Genomic DNA, 22240 nt, shown 5'->3' with positions numbered 1-22240 from the left:
TTCCTAAGAAGCCAATGTTAAAGGTAAATAATAAAGAGAATGATGTTTTCAAGAAGTAAATAGGCCTAAACATTCAGAAAAACAGTATCATAGATCCCAAAAGACAACCAGGTTTGCTGTGAGACAGTGGGTAACCCCCCAAAAAACAACCTCTGGGTGAGAAACAAAACCAAACCAAAGATCCCTCCAACTATTGTGTACACCTATTCAGCCTCATACCAACTCCATCATGGATTCCCTTTACCACTGGGCCCATGTAAATCAGTAGCCTGAAGTCATCATACAATTGATAAAAAAAAAACCAAAGTAAAAACAATCATCAATCTCTAGAAATGGATTCATCATGAATATTAATGACAAAATTTGCAGTTGGCAGATGCAAAGAAATTGAACACAATATCATCATAGTTCAAAAATACACTCACGTCAGGACAACAAACCAGACTAAAAAGAGCCTACATTTTCTAACAATTTAAGAGTTATGACAAAAGCAGCAACATACCTTGAAGACTTGAAGCAGCTGATCTTTAGCATCTCCACAGACCTGAACATTTTGGTCCACTGCTGCAGGTGAGGAGAGTGGTCCTTCTGTAGTGCATCTGTGCATCTTAGTGAAGCATAGTCAAGAAACAGAGCAGAAAACATGCAGCAAACACGTTAATCCTCCACACATTGTTCCATAAACAACTGGATCATACTGTTCACAGGCTTAGTTGCTAATTAGATGATAATTACTGCTAGCCTACCTGTTTCAGCACGTGACTTTGCAAATGTGACCGCCATGCAAAGGTGAAAGGGTGCGTTTGATTTATGTCGCAGTAAATAGAAGTGTGTCATGTGTGAGTGTATTAGTTAGAATACTAGGTCACAGGCTGTGTTAGATTCAATGAGTAGCCTATTAACTAATGATGTTGTGTACATTTTAAGCCGAATTAGCATTTATTTTATTTTGAAGCCTGGGAAAATAAGCTGTTGGTCCTGCTGGTGGTGTCACCTTACATTCATGTGATGAATGTGTCGCGTAGTAATCGGACAAAAAAAGATTTTCTGACTAAAATTCCCGTGAATGCCCCCTCAAGTCACAACACAGCCCGTAATGTAGTACGTCATATGACGGGGGGGGAAAAATGGCCGACAAAGTAAAAGTTGATAGCAAGAAACGTTTTATGAATTCATGTTTTGCATACATTTTTTGGGTCATATGTAGGCTAATGGGTAATATGATATTAAGCTGTTACCGTCAATGCAAATTGTGACCTTGATTAGTTCTGAGCAGTAAAAACACAACATATTATCTTGGTAGCGTCCATGTTGTTAGATTCATTAATAGGACTGGTTGTTACAAATCTCCTGGAGCGGGGTTATTCTTGAAGGACTGGTTGCTGCAATGTCAGCAGAGTCTTTGGTCTAGGTCTACTCGCATTTCCCAGTGTCTGGCTCTGTCCAGTTGTTTTGTTGTGAGCTAGACTCTTGAACAAAGTCAAAAAACTACTTCCAAACTTGTGAATTCCGAGCATCTGGGGAGCACGTAAATGCAGAGTTAGACTTCATACTTTGGTATAAAATATAAACTTTGATGGTGCAAATATTTCAATGACCACTAGATGGCAGAATGGGGTACAATTGATCCAATGCTGCTTGGAGGTTTCTGTGCAACACCATGAGACAGATAAACCGCAGAGGTATTTTTAAAAATGAAGGTTTAAAAATTGTTTAGCTTCACACAGGGGACTAAATTTGAGTCTCACACAGCCAAGTACCTCAGCTGCTTTACAGCATCCACTTTTCACAGAAACATGTAATGGTCAGCCACGACAAGAAATGTATTTACCTTAAATGCTAATAAAACACTGCACATGGTTAGCTGAAAAGCAGAATTAGGCAGCCTAGATATGTACAGAGATCATCAGATTGCACGTAAAGATTTCATACAATATAAACTTACTCAATAACATTATGTGTCTATATCAGATCTACGTGTGGTTCATTGGCCTGTATTAGTTGCACTTGCTTCACAGCCACTTATTCAAATACATTTCAGGGTCAAGATCAAATTATTTACTTGATCTGTCAACATGAAGATTAAACCAATATTTCCTTTCTGACTAAACAGAGCCACCTGGTCAAAGACATGAAAGAGAAGAGCAGTATGAACCGAACCTGAAAGTTTAATTTACGTTTAGAAAAAAAAGAAAACTTGAAGAAATGATAACCACATCATTCAAAGAGAAATCTAATATAGATTTATTAAAGATTGATGAAGCAAACAGGTACAATATATTCACTTGCAGTACTTTAGAGAACAACTGTACTGTAGATTAAAGAAATGGGCAGCACTTTTAAAATCAAACTACATACCCAGAAGTCAAGGCATTCAGGCAACAACAGGCAGCATTTATACAACAAAGAGGCACTTTCACATTAAAAAATGATACATTGAATAAAAAAAACATTTCTGTGTATTAAACCACCAGTAAACTTTGGAAGGCCCAAATGAGGATCTGTTCAATCAGTCCTTCTCATTATCTGGATGCTTCATAAAATTTAAAACCACAATTAATAACAGGTTTTTTACAGTTTTCTTTAAAACATTCATTTAGGCGTCGGTTTAGCTCAGCAGTTAAATCGGTGACCATATACAGAGGCTTTAGTCCTTGCTGCGGCGGCCCCGAGTTCAACTCCCACCCTCGGCCCTTTGCTGCATGTCATCCCCACTCTCTCTTCCCCTGTTTCCAACACTATCCACTATCCTCTCCCAGTAAAGGCATGAAAGGCCAAAAAAATCTTTAAAAAAAAACAAAAAAACATTCATTTATCTCAGATTACTTTCAGCACAAAATAAAATCCAATCCTAGAAAACATTCTCACCATTCAGAATTTTGGTAAATGACAAAGAGAAATACATTCATCAATAACAACTTGATCGGCTTAATCAAAAAGGTACCCTTGTGGTATACAATATTTAATATAAAGCCACCTTTAAGGTCAAGTTAAATCCGACATTAGCAATGCAAAAGTGCATTACTCATTCACTTCAACTGGACCATTCAGATAACAAAGGTCAGACATTTTTTCTTATTTACAACCAAAAAAAATCTTAATCTGGAGTTCTGCATCTGTGGAACTGCAGTGGAAAGAATGCATTAAATAAAAATGATGATATTGCTAGTTCCACTGCAGTTATTTCATTCTTTTTTTGCCTTTAAAAAAAAAAAAAAGTTAAAATATCAGTAGGGTTTCCACTTTAGTGCAATTCAATTTATTTCATCAAAAGTCTTGTGTAGCCATGTTTTTAAGCAGAGGTGCTTTGTTCGTCGCTTGTGTGGACCCTCTTGTGTTTGTTCAGTTTTGTCCAAGTGGAGAACTGTTCCTCGCAGGTACTGCATTTGTAAGGCTTCTCCCCAGTGTGTAGCCTCATGTGTTCTTTCAGGTCTGTTCTATGACCAAACGACTTCTCACACACACTGCACTTGTATGGCTTTTCACCTGTGTGTGTCCTGATGTGCCTTGTTAACGTCGACCTCGCCGCAAATCTGTCCTCGCAAAAGGAACACTGATAGGGCTTTTCCCCCGAATGCACACGCTGGTGGATTTTGAAAGACGAAGAATCCGCAAACTCCTTCCCGCAGTCGCTGCAGGTGTACGGCTTCTCGCCTGTGTGAATTCTCAAGTGCTTCTTCATATTGACGCCCGAGCTGAAGCTTTTAGCACAGACGGTGCATTTGAACGGCTTTTCCCCGGTGTGAACACGAGCGTGCAGATCGAGATTATATTGCCGGTTGAATCCTTTACCGCAATCGTCGCATTTGAAAGGCTTGTTGACAGTGTGGATTACGATGTGTTTATTTAAATCCCAACTCTCCCTGAACATTTTCCCACAAGTCTTACATTTGTGAGTCTTTTCCACAGTGTGCGATTTCATGTGGAATTTGTAGTTTTTGAAATTTGTCATCACTTTACCGCACCTGTCGCACTTGTAAGGGTTATCATCCTGGACACTACCACCTGATGTGTTTGTATCTTTCTTCTTAGGTGGTGGGTCAGAGCTTCCATTTGATGTTGTACTTCTATCATTGGGTCTTTTATGTGGTGTTGGCACCTTGCTTCTTGTAGGCATTGTGCTTCTTTTGTTAGTTTTCTTATTTGGTGTCGTCTCACTACGTCGAGTTGATTTTGAGCTCCCATCTTTTTGTTTATTTTGTGTTGGCTTCGGTCTTGTAGTTGATGTTATTTTCCCATCATTGCGTTTCTTATTCGGTGGCGGCTCTGTACTCAAAGCTGATTTTGACTCAACACTTCCATCAGAAGCAGAAGTTTTCCTACTATTGGGTCTCTTCTTAGGCGCTGGATTAGTACTTGAAGTTGATGTTACTTTCCTGTCACTTTGTTTCCTGTTTGCTTTTGGATCAGTACTTTTAGCTGATGTTGTTTTCGCACTGTTACTCTTCTTCTTTGGTGGCTCAATCGAGACTGGTCTCCCACTTTGGCTCTTCCGAGTTCGTGTTGATTCATTATTTCCTTTTATTATTTGGTTCTCATCATTACTTTCCTCATTCGGTGTAAGTTTGGCACTTTCAGCTGAAGTTGTGATGTTATCGGTACATTTCGTATTTGGTGTTGCTTCAGTACTTTTAGTTGATGTTGTGTCCTCTTCCTTAAGATTCTCATTTGGTGTTAGCCCAGTACTTACGGTTGTTTTACTTACATCATCATGGTTTTTTTGGGGTGCTGGCTCAGTATCTCCATGTGATGTTTTCTTGTCATTGTCACCTTTCTCATGTGGTGTTGCTTCAGTACTTTCAGTAGACGTTTCCTTTTCCTTATCCTCCTCATTCGGTGTTAGCCCAGTACTTATGGCTGATGTTTTAGTTACATCGTTATGTTTGCTATGGGGTGCTGGCTCAGTATCTCCATGTGATGTTTTCTTGTCATTGTCACCTTTCTCATGTGGTGTTGCTTCAGTACTTTCAGTAGATGTTTCCTTTTCCTTATCCTCCTCATTCGGTGTTAGCCCAGTACTTATGGCTGATGTTTTAGTTACATCGTTATGTTTGTTATGGGGTGCTGGCTCAGTATCTCCATGTGATGTTTTCTTGTCATTGTTACGGTTCTCATGTGGTGTTGTTTCAGTACTTGTAGCTGATGTTTTATTCCCATCACTGCATTCTGTATTTAGGGTCGGTTCAGTTCTTGAAGATAATGTTGTGCTCTCGTCATTGCTCGTCTTATTTTGTGTTGACTCAGTATGTCTTACTGGTTCTGCACTGTCAGGTCCACATGATACATCTTTGTTTGAGAGGCTGGATTGCAGGTCTTCGTTTTCTGCACCCTTACTTTGGGCACAGGTTGGAATCAACTTAGAGGCATTAGCATCCTGTTGTTGTGCAAACTGCGTTCCTTGCTGACTTACGCACATTTCCTCATGTTCCTCTTTTATCTGTGGAGGATCTCTCAGGTCCAGACTGGAGCTTGTGTCGTCGTTAAAGTTTTGCTGCTGCTGGCTGAGGAAAACCTCCCCATCCTTATGGTGAGATATCTGCGTGAGCTCTGAAGGGAAGGAAAAGGAATGGGACAATGAGGATATTTTGTAAATATACAGATTACACCTATATTAACCAGCTTTGATTTTTTTTAAATCTATAATAAACAATGCAAATTGGAAAAAACACTAGTTCCTCTAGCAAAAAATATACATGCAATGATATCAACAGTCCTGCACTACATCGCACCAGAGAGGCATAATGTGTAATCCAGAGGTGCCATAATCCTCACTGCACAAAAGTATTTGGGTCAGACGATCTTGTACTAAATGTTTGTTGCACAAACCTCTTTGTTTAATGTGTTTGGCAAGAATGTCATAAAAAATTATTACAACAGCCAATGGAGCTTATGTTATATGTTGTTTTATTGTTGTCAAATGTGAGAGTGATTTATTGATTAATCAAAACTGTAATCAATTCACAGAAAAAAAAAATTGAAACGTTTTAATAACCAAATTAATGTTCATGTAATCCTTTTCTGTGATAATGCAATGTAACGCCTTTGGTATCTCTGAAATACTGATTGGACAAAAAACAAACAATTATTGTCTTTTATTAGGTATTAAACCAATTAACTGATTAATATAGGAAATTAAGGGAAGAATACTTAATAACAACCATAACCAAAAAATAGTAGTTACTATTTTCATTTATTTAGAATAATTTAGCAAAAATGCTTCTCTATTTTCTTCTATTTCTACTTTTCTTCAGTCATACACTTTTTTGGATCACAATTTCACAATTCCTAACTGGCTGTGAGTATTTGAAGAGTACTCAGAAGTAAAACCACAAAGAAAAAACACTCAAGTCCTGCATTTCAAATGCCAAAAGTATAGTTACACAAGTTTTGTCCTTAAAAAGGTCCTGTGAGGAGTTTTTCGCTGTTTATGAAACAGACTGAAATAAATTCTGATCACTCTATATGACCTACAAAAGCAAACCAGACCATCAGCAACAAGATTGATTATTTCTATATGGTTATTTTTATTCCAGAAACCACTGGTGGGAGGGAAGGGGTCAGATGAAGCGGTTAAACTGTATGCTGCCTTTGTTTACATTTTTAATTTAATTATTTTTTGAGCCTCCTAAAATGAACAAACCATTTTGCCATTAAAAGGTTAGACCTCAGCCACAATTGGCTGACAGTATTTGGAGTGACCACGTAGCCCCTCCCCCACATGTGCGATCCCACGTGGGGGTGTGGCCGCACTGCACTATCACTCCAAAGTTGTAGAAAACATGACTGCTCTATGATCGATTATTCTGTCTCATACTGTATGTACGAGCCAGAATCGCCAGGAGGTATTGGCAATTGTAAGTTGAAATCTTGACAACAACTCGACTACAAGCTAGCACAAGAAGGCAGCCTGAGGGGAATGACAGTGAATGACATTTGGTCGAGAAAGCAAGGTTCTATGCAGAAACCTGTAGCTATTCTGAACTTCCCATGTCAGAGGCGACCTTTTTAAAAATGTAATTCTGTAATTATGCAGTTTTCACTTTTTCACTGTGAACAATAAACACCCAAAAATGTGAAACCCATGCATAATATGATAACATCCATTCTAAAGATATGGCCCCTTTAATATGTACTTTAACTCTTCAAAAGTAAAAAGAAAAAAGGGCACTGAGCGAGTGATTGTTTAATGTGATATTAGATTGTTAATACTGATGTATCAATGCATAAATAGCTTTTGACCACTGAAGCTAGTTGACAAAACCTTTAGGTTCCACGATTGCTCATTGTTGACAGAAGTAGTCCGGTCAGTTTAGGCGCTGTCTGTTGTCACGTGCACTATTGCGCCTCGGGGATAGGACTAAAGTACAACGGAGACTTCCGCATGTAATGTGGCATCACATGTAAAACATGTATCGTGTTACTACAAATAAGATTATTAAAGTGAACGTTTGTAACAATTCGTAAACGTCATGCTTGCTTAATAAAATATTTCGTTACATGTCAGACTGGTTTAGCTGTAATGAAGATAAACATAGCTATAACATGTCAAGTCCCCAAATGCATAAGACTGATTTTACACAGAACTGACTTCATTTACAAAAAACATTGTAAATGTTCCAACCTGTCCGATGTAACTTTATCTCAGGTGTTAGGACAGAGTCCAAAAGTCTGCGTTGACGAGCGATTTCTGCCTCGTAATGTTCTGTTTTCTTTTCAAAAGCCCCGAGTATCTCTTGTGCAGCCGCAGTTAGTCGATCACAGACAAACTGTCTCATACTTTGGACTGAGGACATTGTGAAATTTAAAAACGATACTATCTTTCTTGCTTAAACTTCTTCAAACTATCTTCGTGCTAGCTCGATTTGAGCTCTCAGTTACGTTTCCTTCCGCCTATGCAGCATTCAGGTGCTCCTCGGATGATTTCATTGCCCGAGTTTGGTAAATCGTGCTTTAGAGTTTCGGATTACCGGTGTGTTCATGAGCTGTTAATGATAATGTGAAAACTGAAAACTACAAGTACGCAACAAATATGTTGTTTTTACACCGTGGTGTTGCTCAGAGTCTAAACAATACGTAGATAGCCGTTCACAAAGATTAAAAAAACTACATTGCTACATTTAAGGCTGTATTTGATATTTGTAATAAAAACTAATGAAAATTTCAAAACTATAATAACTCTGTTCCCAACCCACTAAAATACGGTGTTGCCTAACTCTAACCCTAATAAATAACTTCTAAAACTAATCAAGGTCATTCCATGTGGATGGCAACTATAAGTTAAAACCAAATACCATATTACAAAATCAAGTGAGCAAAAAATGTATATACAAGACGTCGATTAATAAAAAGTTTCTTACAATCAACACATTTACCTCTTCGCCATTTCTCTTCTGAGTTGTTGCATGTGCTCAAATAATGGTGAAGCAATGTGATGAAACTTAGATGTGAAACTTAATGTGATACAGTGAAATAAAAGTGTTAATATGTATATTGTTGGTGAAAAAATATTTCTGAATACAAGTCGATCGAGGAAACAATCCATGCAGATTTTGCAACATTTTCCAATTTTATTCAAGTCCATGATACCAGATAAACCCTGAACAGGATAAGCGGTTTTGATAATGGATTGATGGATCCCAGATGATACCACTGACAACACTAACTTCAAAAGTTAAACAAAGAAAGTTGCAGCCTGCAGCATTTCATATGGTTTTCAGTAACTTTGTCTGTATACACTACTTCGACCCTCTTTATTATGTTGAGACATGTGCTTCTTTAGGTTTGAGCAGGTGGTAAAAGCCTTTTCACAAGTCTTGCATTTATACGGTTTTTCACCTGTGTGGATTCTGTAGTGGACTTTCAAGGTTGTGCTGACATTAAACCTCTTTCCACACAAACTACATTCATAAGGCTTCTCCCCTGTGTGCACTCGGAGATGCCTTGACAGTGACGAGCTGAAAGCAAACTCCTTCTCGCAGTACATACAGCGGAAAGGCTTTTCGCCTGTGTGAATTTTCAAGTGCACTTTCAAGTCTGTATTCATTTTGAAACTTTCTCCACAGATGCCGCACATGTACTGTTTCTCTCCTGTTCTAAAAGCCTGGTCCCTGTTGAGGTCTGTGACTAAACACGTATTTCTTTCAGATTCATATTGCATCCTTTCATCTGAATAGTTGGACTGGGGTCCTTGCTCTGCTGCACTCTGATTTTGATCAGGATCCAAAAGTAGAATCTTCTCTTCACTGTGGTTTATTCCCTCATAAGCAGGACTCAACTTAAAGGCTTCTGTATCCTTGTGCATGTCAAACTGCTCTTCTTCATAACTGGTGCCAACTTCTTCCTGCTCCTGTTTAATCTGTAGCTCTTGCTCTGCATGGTCCAGACAGGTGTTTTTCTCCTGCTCACACTGCTGTTGGTCAAGAGCCCCCTCATTTCCGACAGATGGCTGTGGGTGATCTGAAGGGAAGGACAAAGTATGTACTCTTTAGTGTAAGGATCTCAAGGCATCCACAGCTTTGGATCCGGCGTGAGTTAGAAGACACACATTGTCATAATGGCATCCATCAATAATAAGACTCAACATACTGTTCAGTATTGTGACCTAATAACACAGATAGATTAGGACTGAGCTAGAACCTTGTATTCATGATGCCTTGATTGTTTGTTTATAGATAAGTAAAGAAAAATAAGACCAAATTGAGTATCTTATCCAACTCATCTTCCTTAAAGGATGATTGGTATCACTATTTTAGGAAATTTCTGATCCAACGTCCCATCAATCAATTTAATAATTTTACACACCGCTCCTTTGTAGTTTTATCTCTGGTTTCAGGACGATATCCAACAGTCTGCGCTGGCGAACGATCTCCTCTTGGTATACAAATAAAGTTTTTTCAAACACTCGGAATATTTCTTCAGCTGCAGCAGTTAGTCGCTCGTTGACGAAGTTTTTCAAACAATGAACTGAAGACATCTCCATTGTATAAAATAAACTTCACAAGCAGCGGAGTCAGGTAGTCGCTGAACAACAGTACGGGTTCTTCTTCTATTACTTCTTCATGTTAAATGGTGGCCGGCAAAAAGCACTATGGCGCATTAACGACACCTACTGGTATGGCGTGTGCTCTGGAGCGTGTACATAAATTAATACATAAATTTGAAATTTGACATTATAATTTATCCACGAAATGTTCTTTTTAGATAATGAAACAAATTATGCAGTATTTTTTTTTACAACTAATTTGTAAAATATAACTTTTTTTGGTACAGTATTAGTTTCTACAGAGCCCCTGAAGTACCAAAAGGTAGTTGATAATTTTATCTTGTGCACAGGGACTCCATAAGTTGCCTTCTCTCAACCTTGTTTTTTTTTTTGACTCATTGGTGGGACTGAATACAACGTTTCTCTGATTTAAAAGAAAAAATAATGCAAGCACCATCTTCTAGTTAAAATTGGCCATTGTACAGTACAGCTTCGTACCAACGACATCACTGTTTTTACCCTGTTGGTCCTCCCTCCTTGCAACCCAGAAAGTTAATGAAGCAGTAAAAAAAAGACACCAGAACTTGAAGTAATACATACATTAACAAGACAGTTTTTTCTTGCCACCGTGCCAAATGTTGCTAAGTGCTGCTCATGGTGGATTCATGTTTGGTGTCTCTCTAAATAACATAAAAAAGGGTACGGTCTAAACCTGCTCTTTTTGTAAAGTCTCCCGAAACAACTTTAGTTATGTTTGGCACTATACAAATTTGACTGATTGATTGATTGATAATGATCCTTATCCAAACATGTTTTAAGACGTATATTAATACATATTCTAGCTTAGGATTTAGTGGTGGACACAAGGAATCTCCTTCATTCTCGTCTAACCTTTAAGTTTCCAAATCTCTTATGGGCAAGCACATATTGATTGACCAAGATTGGTCATAAAATCTCTCGTATGGACCATGCAGTTTATGTTTTATGTAGTAGAAAAACCTTCCTCTTCAGCAGATGAATGTGAAAACAGCCTTCTAGTATCAAACATCCAAGTAGGGTTGAATAAAGCAATAAGTAAAAAAAACTTTTTGAGTTAAGTATGACCTTCAATTTTACACTTTTTAATTGACATCTGTAAAAAAAAATTGGATTTAATATTGTATACATCTTAATTACAGAGGTGTTGCTATTACTTGAACGGAATCATACATTTTGAAAATACAAGTCTACTTCACTGAATGCAATGTTGCATGCTTTGCTAGTTGAGACGCATCAAAGTATCTTTTCCCACAAGTGTTACACAGGTACGGCTTCTCACCCGTGTGGGCTCTTCTCATGTGGACTATCAAGTCACCTCTATACCTGAAAGCTCTACCACATGTTTCGCAAGTGTATGGCTTCTCACCTGTATGGATTCTAATGTGCCTTTTTAAGTCGGGCATTCGAGAGAATTTTTTCCCGCAGGTGTTGCAGGGGTACGGCTTCTCACCTGTGTGCATTTTCATATGGTTTTTTACGAGACAATTAAGTAGAAAACCTTTTCCACATGTTTCGCATGTATATGGCTTCTCACCTGTGTGGATTCTCATGTGCCTATTCAAGTCTTGCATCCGAGAAAACCTTTTCCCGCAGGTGTTGCAGGGGTACGGCTTCTCACCTGTGTGGATCCTCAGGTGCATATCCATACTTGACTTATGCTTAAAAGCTTTTCCACATGTGTCACAAGTGAAAGATTTTTTACTTCCATGAGTAATACAATTACTATTTGACATGGTTGAGTTGTACATTGTGTTAATGTTGCTTTCGACATGTCTCTGCTGTTGGTTTGGCTCTGTATCTCTAGTTGATCCCGAGTCTTTATGCTTGTCTCCTTTCTGATCTTGGTTCTCAGCTTCATTAGAGTGGTGGAAGAGGAGCCGGTGGTCACTTTTTGTTTCTGGCTCACTGTGGTCACTTTCCTCACAAGTAAGAGTCAACTTAAAGGTATCAGTTTCCTGTTTCAGCACAAGCTGCTCTTCCTCCTGACTGGTACAGAGTTCCTCCTGTTCCTCTTTAATCCCTGGAGGCTCTGGGTCCTCTTGGTCCATACTAGAGCTCCTCTCCTGGTTACAGCGCTGCTGGTCCTCCTTCTCTGTATAGACATGCGGCTGTGGGAGCTCTGAAAGAAGAGAGAGCATAAGGAATTGGTTACTATTGTGATGGAGAAGGAAATGAATGCAGACATGAGAGGAAAATAGTACCGGGTTATAATTTTAACAATGAAATTGATGCATAAAACAAATCCCTCTCTTATTTTTATTCGAATACTTGAGTTTTACACACCTATCCTGTGTAACTTTATTTCGGGTTTCCAAACATCATCCAACAGTCTGCGCTGACGATCGATCTCCTCTTCGTACTCAACAATAGTTTTTTCTAAAACCCCGAATATTTCTTCAGCAGCAGCTGTTAGTCGCTCGTTGATAAACTCTCTCATGTATTGAACTGAAGACATTGTTGCTGAATTGCAAATGTCACAATCAGCCAGAGAACAACAATATCATCTCTCTGTTAATGCTACACCGGCATTTAGCTAACGCTCCTATCGTTTGTTTACTTCCGCTGGATGTCACATTAATACATTCCGGCAGTGTTAATGACTTAGCTTAAGTTCCGCCTACATTTAGGGTTGTTTACAGAAGCCAATTTCCGCAAGCATGTTAAGTCAAATTATGAAATAAAAGACATTATGTCATAAAAAGTCTAAAATATTTTAAAAATATTAATTTCGACCGATTCATCTTAAGATTGAGGTTTTTATGTGGTAATATCAATTTATCTGTGAAATGAAACTTCGTCTCACTATTTTAAGTTTCTACCTTTTTTTTTTTCATAATTATTATCACTATGACTTTGGCTTATTTTATTTATTTCTTTTTTTACTTACAAAATTGGGCTTCCATACCTATACCAGACAGCTCAGAAGAACCTTTTGTTGTACATCAGTCTTGTCTAATAATATCAGGAATTAAGTGTATTCTATGAAGACGACAAGCACATTTAACTGAATACTTGAGCTACTTTGAAAGCAGCAAAATAAATATGTTGTAAAAATGTTAAACTGGCTATTCTAGTACAAGTACAAAATTATAAATGTGTCTAGCCATTAAAGATACCTGCTTGTCCTTTTTCCGAGTCTTTGACACCGAGTTAATATCAGTAAGTATGGAACTTGAAACTACTCATCCACAATGCCCCTGTCAGTGTTAACCATTCCATGATGTGTTTATTGTGATTTCAGCAGCTAGTCGAGGTGGAGGTATCTTTATTCTTTACCAACATCCCTTACTGACTGATAGTTAACTGTTTTAAAAGCTCATTTAAGTTTTTGCTTGTGAATCTTTATTGTTAGAATACATAGATGAAAACAAAAAGTAGCATTTCTTTGCCAACATTCTTTGGTGCAATAATCGTATTTATTACTATGTTTTAGGCTGATTCATAGACAACACCTTGTAGAACATAATTTACAATTTGTGCGTCATCTCTGAAGCCAAAAACAAGTACCTGAAATTGAACAAAACAACTTACATACAATTTTAAAAAATAGAAATGCTATTACTTTGTCAGCATGACAACATAAGTGACCCAATTCCCTCAGAGAGTTTAACAGCTTACACATTATAGCTCACAATACACTCAAACCACTGAGGTAGAGTATACAAATAGGCCAAAATAACGTCAATTCAGCAGGTCAAACATTTGTCAAAACTGGGTTCACTGTCCAAAAAACATTTTTAAAGGTTTGGAAATGATATAGTGGTTTGAAAGAAATACTGATGACAGCAGAAATATAATAAAAGAAATAAAAACAAATGAACAAAACTTAACAGCTTTGCTGACAATCTACTGCCTCATTAAAGTGAGATATTGTGACCTTTTCTCAACAGTAAAGTGTATGCATTCATTACAGAGATGTTGCTTTTATCAGAACTAAATCTCCGACATGTCTGAAAACACATGGCTACTTGTCTGCATGTGATTTCATATGCTTTGCCAATTCACTCGCAACAAAGTATCTTTTCCCGCAGATCTTGCAAAGGTACGGCCTCTCACCTGTGTGGGCTCGTCTTATGTGGATCGTCAGGTCACCACTAATTCTGAAAGATCTGCCACAAGTTTTGCAAGTAAACGGCTTTTCCCCTGTATGAATTCTTATGTGACTATTCAAGTCTGGCTTCCGACCGAATTTTTTCCCACAGAAGTTGCAGGTAAACGGCTTCTCACCGGTGTGCGTTCTCATGTGGATCCTCAAGACACTGCTGAATCTGAAATCTTTTCCACATGTGCTGCAAGAATTTGGCTTCTCACCTGTGTGGATTCTTGTATGATTTGTCAGTGCCGACATACTACTGAATACTTTCTCACAAGTCTTGCAAAGATATGGCTTCTCTCCTGTGTGGACATTAAGGTGTCTCTGGAATCTTGACTTATTATTAAAAGCTCTTCCACATGTGTCGCATTTGAAAAACTCTTTATCTCTCTGAGCATTAAAGTGAATCTCTGACAATTTAGGGTTGTATACGTTGTTACTCTGACTAATGGTGTTGTGTTGTCTTGTATTGGGTTCTGCATTTGTAGATGACCCTGAGTCTAAATGCTGGTGATCAATTTTTAGTTCTTCTTCATTGTGGTCACTGTCCTCATCAGCAGTAGTCAGCATAAAAGTATTAATCTCCTGTTTAAGTACAAGCTGCTCTTCCACCTGACTGGTGCAGACTTCCTCCTGTTCATCTTTAATCTGTGGAGGCTCTTGGTCCTCTTGATCAGGACTGGAGTTTCTCTCCTGGTTACAGAACTGCTGGCCAGGGAGAACCTCCTCCTCCATACAGACATGTTGCTGTGGGAGCTCTGGGGACACAGAACAGAAGATACTACTGTGACGTTTTGTAAAAAAGAAATATCGTCATGGGAACAAACTAGTATAAGCACACATTGAAAAAACTGAATGATACACTAGTCAAATTAGTCTATTCTGTGTTATCAAAATAAAGTAGTTTTACACACCTATCCTTTGTAACTTTATTTCGGGTTTCCATACGATATCCAGCAGTTTGCGCTGACGATCGATCTCCTCCTCGTACTCAACAATAGTTTTTTCTAAAACCCCGAATATTTCTTCAGCAGCAGCTGTTAGTCGCTCGTTGATAAACTCTCTAAAATATTGAACCGACGACATTGTTGCTGAATTGCAAATGTCACAATCAGCTAAAGTAAAACAGCATAATCTCCCGGTTAATGCAACACCTGCATTTAGCTAACGTTCCTAACGCTTGGTCTGTTGTTTACTTCCGCTGGATCTCATATTTAAACATTCCGACAGTGTTAATGACTAAGCTTTGGTTCCGCCTACATTTAGGATTGTTTACGGAGGCCAATTTCCGCAAGCAAAAAATAAATAAATGAATAAACTTACGCTGATGATGAAATATATCCCTATGTTAAGTCATAATTATGAGATAAAAAGTCAGAATTGCTATAAAAAAATCTAAAAGTATTGATAAAACAATGATTTTTTTATCTTTTAATTTCAACCTTTTTTAATTTAATATTGAGGATTTTTTTATGTCCTTATTTTGATTTTATCTGTGAAATTACACTTCGTCTCACTATTTAGGCACTTTGAATCGTCTTGTTGCTGAAATGTGCTATATAAATACACTTGCCATACCTATTTCAAGTTTCTACCTTTTGGTTTTTTTTTGGTTTTGTTTTCATAGTTATCGCTATGATTTCGGCTCGTGACTATTTTTTTTTCTTTCTTTTTCTTATAAAAATTGGTTTCCATACCTGTACCAGACAGCTCAGAAGAATCTTTTGTTGTACATTAGTCTTATCTAATAATACCAGGAAATAAAGGTTTTCTATGAAGCCTACAAGCACATTTAACTGAATACTTAAGCTAGTTTGAAGAAAATATCTTGAAATAAGAATAAAAATGAGAATAAAAATGAAATACTTCTGTGTTGAACTGGTTAGAAGTACAAAATTATAAATGTGTCTAGCCATTTAAGATACCTGCTTTCCTTTTGCCGAGTCTTGGCAGGCTGGAGCCAATGCCTGGTGAAATGGGGCTAGAAGAAAAGTACAAACTGCAAACATCTCAAGTCATTGACACTGAGTTAATATCAGTAAATATGGAACTTGAAACCACTCATCCACAATGCCCCTGTCAGTGTTAACCATTCCATGATGTGTTTATTGTGATTTCAGCAGCTAGTCAAGGTGGAGCTATCTTAATTCTTTATCAACATCCCTTACTGACTGATAGTAAAACAAAGTATCTTATTTTTAAAGCTCATTCAGTTTTGCTTGTGAATCTTTATTGTTCAAATACATAGATGAAAAAAAGCAGCGATACTTTGCAAACATTCTTTGGTGCAATAATCGTATTTATTACAATGTTTTAGGCTGATTTATAGACAACACCTTGTAAAACATAGTTTACGATTTGTGCCCGAGTCACACCTGAAGCCAAAATTAATTATATGAAATTGAACAACACTAAAAAAATGCATACAATTCAAAATAAATAGAAATGTTATTACTTTGTCAGCATGACAACATAAGTGACCCAATTTCCTCAGAGAGTTTAACAACTTACACATTATAGCTCAATATACACTCAAACCACTGAGGTAGAGTATACAAATAGGCCAAAATAACGTCAATTCAGCAGGTCAAACATTTGTCAAGACTGGGTTTTCTGTCCAAAAAACATTTGAAAAGGTTTTGGAAATTATATAGTGGTTTAAAAGAAATAATGATGACAGCAGGAATACTAGAACTAGAAAGTACTGGAGTAATAAAAAGACATAAAAACAGATGAACAAAACTGAATCATCTCCAACATGTCTGAAAACACATGCCTACTTGTCTGCATGTGATTTCATATGCCTTGCCAATTGAGATGCATCAGTGTATCTTTTCCCACAGATCTTGCAAAGGTACGGCCTCTCACCTGTGTGGGCTCGTCTTATGTGGATCGTCAGATCACCACTTATTCTGAAACATCTGCCACAGGTTTTGCAAGTAAACGGCTTTTCGCCTGTGTGAATTCTAATGTGACTATTCAAGTCTGGCTTCCGACAGAATTTTTTCTCACAGAAGTTGCAGGAGAACGGCTTCTCACCGGTGTGCGTTCTTGTGTGAACTCTCAAGTCACTGCTTGAACTGAAATCTTGCCCACATGTTTTGCAGCAATGTGGCCGATCACCTGTGTGGATTCCAATATGACTTTTCAGTTTTGACTTTTCAATGAACCTTTTCCCACAGATCTTGCAAAGGAAGGGCTTCTCACCAGTGTGCGTTCTCATGTGGATCCTCAAGACACTGCTGAATCTGAAATCTTTTCCACATGTGTTGCAAGAATATGGCTTCTCACCTGTGTGGATTCTTGTATGATTTTTCAGTGCCGACATACTACTGAATACTTTCCCACAAGTCTTGCAAAGACATGGCTTCTCTCCTGTGTGGACATTAAGGTGTTTCCGTAATCCTGACTTATTATTAAAAGTTCTTCCACATGTGTCGCATTTGAAAAACTCTTTATCTCTCTGAGCATTAAAGTGAATCTCTGACAATTTAGGGTTGTATACGTTGTTACTCTGACTAATGGTGTTGTGTTGTCTTGTATTGGTTTCTGCATTTGTAGATGTCCCTGAGTCTAAATGCTGCTGATCAATTTTTAGTTCTTCTTCATTGTGGTCACTGTCCTCATCAGCAGTAGTCAGCATAAAAGTATTAATCTCCTGTTTAAGTACAAGCTGCTCTTCCACCTGACTGGTGCAGACTTCCTCCTGTTCATCTTTAATCTGTGGAGGCTCTTGGTCCTCTTGATCAGGACTGGAGTTTCTCTCCTGGTTACAGAACTGCTGGCCAGGGAGAACCTCCTCCTTACAGACATGTTGATGTGGGAGCTCTGGGGGGACACAGAACAGAAGATACTACTGTGATGTTTTAAAGAAATGCCGAGCAAACTAGTCACAGCAAACATTGAAAAAACTGAATGATACACAAGTCAAATTAGTCTATTCTGTGTTATCAAAATAATGTAGTTTTACACACCTATCCTGAGTAACTTTATTTCGGGTTTGTATACGATATCCAGCAGTCTGCGCTGACGATCGAGCTCCTCCTCGTACTCGACGATAGTTCTTTTAAAAACTCCGAATATTTCTTCAGCAGCAGCAGTTAGTCGGTCGGTGATAAACTCACTCAAATGTTGAACAGAAGACATTGTTGCTGAATAACAAATGCAGAATTAACTAAAGCACGGCTATTGTAATTCAACACATGCTTACAGCGCATGCTCATTGCGCTTCTATTGTTTACTTGTTCTTCTTCTTCTTCTGCTCTCGTTTTCTTGGCGGATCACAAACAACTTTAAGGTGCATACCGCCACCTACTGTACAAGAGTATGTAGCATCAGATCATTTACCTACTCAAGATTCTGGCTATAAGCCGTGTGTTCTATAGGAAGGTAATAAGTATAGTTTTCTTCCACTGAATGTCACTCTTTTAAGTACCCGTAGTAGAAGGGAGACAACTTTTAGTTCCGCTTTAAATTAGGCTTGTAAGTCTTGTTAATTTAGGTGGAAAATTCTATAATTTTCTCTGTAGCCTAAGACTTCACTTAAGTGTTACTACAGTTAAAGAATGACATGATCCATCTGTAAGTTCATGAAGGATACCCTTGTCCTTTTGCTCCGTCATAGGTGGCTACAGGCGATCACAGCAAACATTGGGCTCGAGCAGGGAACACTCCAGTCTCCAGTAAGTTGCATTGAATAAATATCAATGTAAATTATGAAACAAGAGTAAATACACGAGCATCCCGAGGTTACAGGCAAAACTACTCTTAGCGTCTCGATGTTCCGATAGTTGAAACATTTAATTAAGTGGTTATTGCACTTTTATGTGGAAGTGTTAAACATTTAATTTCTGCATGTATGCCTATTCAATATGATGAACTTCCACTGATCAAACTAGTGAATGATATCAATCATTTTATAACTTAACTTCCAGCCTGCAAGCCATAACATGAACAACTCTAACCTGGAACAACGTAACACTCTGAAAAGAACTATTCTTCACTCTGACTGCTTTTACTTTTGATGTCAGTCACAGTTATACAGCATAAACGGACATGATTTGCTCATAGCTTTACACATCAGCGTGGATCTTGTGTTCTTAAATCACAATACAAAATGTCACTCTAAGAATAAGACAAAAAAAAAACATTCCCTACAGCACTAATAATTGGATTCATTACTACTCGTTTGGCAGTTTTGTTTACAACACATGATGTACAATTTGTGTTTGTGCATTACCTCTAAAGCCCAAATGTCTTTTTAGCAAGATGCACCAACTGAAAATTGATATATGTAAAAAAATAATGATATAAAATTCTGCATGTTGATATAACCTAAATAAATCATCTTCCACATTATCTGCAAACTGGTTAGTTGCCTGCATGTGATCTCCTATGCTTTGCCAATAGGGATGCATCATAGTATCTTTTCCCGCAGATCTTGCAAAGGTAAGGCATCTCACCTGTGTGAGCTCTTCTCACGTGGACCAACAAGTCACTGCTAACTCTAAAACATCTGCCACAAGTTTTGCAAGTAAACGGCTTTTCACCTGTATGAACTCTTATGTGCCTTTGCAATTGAGGTTTCCGAGAGAATGTTTTCTCACAGGTGCTGCAGGCGTATGGCTTCTCGCCTGTGTGCACTCTCGTGTGGATCCTGAAGTCACTATTATATCTAAAATCTTTTCCACATGTTTTGCAAGAATATGGCTTCTCGCCTGTGTGGATTCTCATGTGGACCTTCAAGACACTGCTGAATCTGAAATCTTTTCCACATGTTTTGCAAGAAAATGGCTTCTCACCTGTGTGGATTCTAAAATGTTTTTCCATTGCTGACATGTTACTGAATACTTTACCACAAGTCTTGCAAAGACATGGCTTCTCACCTGTGTGGACATTCAGGTGTCTCTGCAATCTTGACATATATTCAAATGTTTTCCCACATGTGTCACATTTGAAAGACTTTTTCCCTGTGTGAGTATTACAGTGAAAATCTGACAAGTTAGACTCGAATACAGTGTTACTGTGACCAATGCTGTTTTCACATCCTTTCCTTGGTTCTGGCTCTGCATCTCTTGTTCTTCCTGAGTCTCCATGCTTTCCTCCAATGGGATCTTGGTTTTCAGCAACATGAGAGTTGTGAAAGAGGAGCGTCTGGTCCTTTTCCTCATAAGTAGGAGTCAATATGAATGTATCAGTCTCCTGCTTCAGTAAAAGCTGATCTCCCTCCTGACTGCTGCAGAGTTCCTCCTGTTCCTCTTTAATCGGTGGAGGCTCTGAGTCGTCTTGGTCCAGACTGGAGTTTCCCTCCTGGTTACAGAACTGCTGGTCAGCGAGAACCCCCTTCAACTCTGGAGACACACAGAAAAAAAGAAATATGATACTAGTTTTAAAATGACCTTACTTATTTGATAAAACTTTAATCCCTCTGCTTGTGTCATTAAAATGAGGAAGCTTTACACACCTATCCTGTGTAACTTAAGTTGGGGTTTGCAAACTAAATCCAGCAGTCTGCGCTGACGAGCAATCTCCTCCTCATACTCGACGATAGTTCTTTTAAAAACTCCGAATATTTCTTCAGCAGCAGCAGTTAGTCTCTCGTTGACAAACTCTCTTAAACAGTCAACTGAAGACATAATTGCTGAATTTCTAAGGAAATGTTATTCTACGACACGACTACAATATCGTTACCAAGCCAAATCCATACAACCTCACACGTGAACAGCCGCCGCATTGTTTACTTGCTGTTGATGTCACAGTGCTAAGGTCCGGCAGGGGACGTGAGTCAGCTTTTTGTTCCGCTTTCAATCAGGCTGTCTCGTTTGACATTCCTGGGAAATTATTATAATGAAATACAATAAAAATGCTCCTTATGCAAGTAGTAAACTTTAAAGAACTCATGTGCAATGGCTTCTGTCCCAATAGTATCAAGATTTTTTTAGGAACGTTTTTGCATTTTACCTACTTTCAGATTGTTTAACAACACTATAAGCTCAAGTTTTAATTTAACACAAAATCTTTATTAGGACATTATTTACAGCTCTCAAAAACTGTGGTGGAGTAAAACAAACAATATTTGCCAATGTAATGTATTGAAGTATAAGTACATGTAAAATAAAAGTACAAACACAATTGTATTTATTCTCTTATTGGAAGTATTGAGATTTTATATCTTCACAAACCGAGGACCAGCAATGATGTACATAAATACAGTACTGGAGTAAATTTAGTTACATTCCACCACTGCATTCATGCTGCTGATTCAATTTCTGCACCACCTCTATTGCAAAAAACATTTATATCCCATAAATTATAACATTAAAAGATATGCAGCAGAAAAAAGGCCAGATGTCAGGAAGAAACCAAAAGTGAGTTACAAGAGTTCAGAATCCACTCAATCCACAGACAAATTAATTTAACAGGTAGGCATTGGTAGGAACTATGCATTCACTGTGCAACAAAGGTCGTCCATTCATGTGGGAAATTGTTATTGTTTCAAAGAATTACTTTTGATTAAAAAAAATATGAGTGCAGAATAAAGACAGATTAAAAAAATATTTAGTTTAGGAAAACTTGACAGCATTGTTGAGAATGTAATACATTTAACTGGCACCAATTCTCAGTACGAAATTATACATGTACATTTACGCATATGTTGTGATTGCAAAAAAAAGTGTATTTCAGCAAGTTGGTCTGCAGAAGAGTTTCACCTCCACTGTTTCTCTTGTCTATATTCATTCAAAGATGTTTTTTCAAGAAAGGGATTCAAGTAAAACCTTTCACAGGAATGCTGCAATTACTTGGCTTCTCACTACTGGGAGGCCTTTGCCAACCCTAATCTTTACGCTAAGGCCTGAGCTGCAGACCCTTACCGACTTTATGGATGTATGGCATGCAGTGCTAGTATGTGTGAGTTCATGAGGGCTGGAAATGGTATAAAAAAAAGGAAAGAGGAATAAGAGACATCATTTTTTTAATTGACAGTATTATTTTTGGAAAATGACCAAATGTCAGGAAAGCCATCAATGTATGTCCCTGCTGACATTTGATGGGAGATACAAACAACTCTCCAAATGTGCTATAAATGACCAAATCAGCAAGTAACAAGATTCTCTCCCACACACCCA

At 37.9% G+C, this 22240-nt stretch overlaps 4 protein-coding genes across 4 annotated transcripts; all 4 read right to left on the bottom strand.

The window, feature by feature from the left end:
* Window positions 1-2262: 2262 nt before the first annotated feature.
* On the bottom strand, window positions 2263-12574 carry LOC138609766 (zinc finger protein 721-like). The gene is made up of 6 exons (XM_069682415.1): window positions 12305-12574; window positions 11211-12140; window positions 9802-9963; window positions 8716-9456; window positions 7622-7783; window positions 2263-5547 (listed from the first exon to the last, which is right to left on the bottom strand). The coding sequence occupies exons 1-6, from the start codon at window positions 12474-12476 to the stop codon at window positions 3293-3295; spliced, it is 4422 nt and encodes a 1473-aa protein (XP_069538516.1). The 5' UTR covers window positions 12477-12574; the 3' UTR covers window positions 2263-3292.
* Window positions 12575-13431: 857 nt separating this feature from the next.
* LOC138609669 (oocyte zinc finger protein XlCOF20-like) lies at window positions 13432-15302 on the bottom strand. The gene is made up of 2 exons (XM_069682311.1): window positions 15029-15302; window positions 13432-14872 (listed from the first exon to the last, which is right to left on the bottom strand). Exons 1-2 carry the CDS (start codon window positions 15198-15200, stop codon window positions 13986-13988), a joined length of 1059 nt encoding a protein of 352 aa, XP_069538412.1. The 5' UTR covers window positions 15201-15302; the 3' UTR covers window positions 13432-13985.
* A 1025-nt stretch (window positions 15303-16327) lies between these two features.
* On the bottom strand, window positions 16328-20813 carry LOC138609763 (uncharacterized). The gene is made up of 4 exons (XM_069682411.1): window positions 20578-20813; window positions 20138-20464; window positions 18089-18286; window positions 16328-17942 (listed from the first exon to the last, which is right to left on the bottom strand). The coding sequence occupies exons 1-4, from the start codon at window positions 20747-20749 to the stop codon at window positions 16891-16893; spliced, it is 1749 nt and encodes a 582-aa protein (XP_069538512.1). The 5' UTR covers window positions 20750-20813; the 3' UTR covers window positions 16328-16890.
* LOC138609672 (zinc finger protein 121-like) lies at window positions 19472-20115 on the bottom strand. The gene has a single exon (XM_069682314.1). It carries the CDS (start codon window positions 20034-20036, stop codon window positions 19485-19487), a length of 552 nt encoding a protein of 183 aa, XP_069538415.1. The 5' UTR covers window positions 20037-20115; the 3' UTR covers window positions 19472-19484.
* Window positions 20814-22240: the final 1427 nt, after the last annotated feature.

This window comes from Semicossyphus pulcher, unplaced genomic scaffold, assembly GCF_022749685.1.
Source record: "Semicossyphus pulcher isolate SPU_LCO1_2020_fin unplaced genomic scaffold, fSemPul1.0.p SCAF_6, whole genome shotgun sequence".
NCBI lineage: Eukaryota > Metazoa > Chordata > Actinopteri > Labriformes > Labridae > Semicossyphus > Semicossyphus pulcher.
The sequence above is the reverse complement of the archived record's forward strand: the minus strand, read 5'-3'. Positions and strand labels throughout refer to the sequence as shown.

What these genes read in the sequence shown, in the direction of transcription:
- LOC138609766 (XM_069682415.1), bottom strand. Translation starts at nt 12,476, where the DNA reads ATGTCTTCAGTTCAATACATGAGAGAGTTTATCAACGAGCGACTAACA. An exon ending in AACATTGCATTCAGTGAAGT is followed by an intron (nt 9,964 to 11,210) that starts AGACTTGTATTT and finishes AGATGTCTTCAG; the next exon opens with TTCATTGTTTGAAAAACTTC. An exon ending in GATAAAGTTACATCGGACAG is followed by an intron (nt 5,548 to 7,621) that starts GTTGGAACATTT and finishes CCTTCCCTTCAG; the next exon opens with AGCTCACGCAGATATCTCAC.
- LOC138609669 (XM_069682311.1), bottom strand. Translation starts at nt 15,200, where the DNA reads ATGTCGTCGGTTCAATATTTTAGAGAGTTTATCAACGAGCGACTAACA. An exon ending in AATAAAGTTACAAAGGATAG is followed by an intron (nt 14,873 to 15,028) that starts GTGTGTAAAACT and finishes CTGTGTCCCCAG; the next exon opens with AGCTCCCACAGCAACATGTC.
- LOC138609672 (XM_069682314.1), bottom strand. Translation starts at nt 20,036, where the DNA reads ATGTCAAGATTGCAGAGACACCTGAATGTCCACACAGGTGAGAAGCCA.
- LOC138609763 (XM_069682411.1), bottom strand. Translation starts at nt 20,749, where the DNA reads ATGTCTTCAGTTGACTGTTTAAGAGAGTTTGTCAACGAGAGACTAACT. An exon ending in ACTTAAGTTACACAGGATAG is followed by an intron (nt 20,465 to 20,577) that starts GTGTGTAAAGCT and finishes GTGTGTCTCCAG; the next exon opens with AGTTGAAGGGGGTTCTCGCT. An exon ending in TGAAAACAGCATTGGTCACA is followed by an intron (nt 18,287 to 20,137) that starts GTAACACTGTAT and finishes CGTGCTTTAGTT; the next exon opens with AATTCTGCATTTGTTATTCA.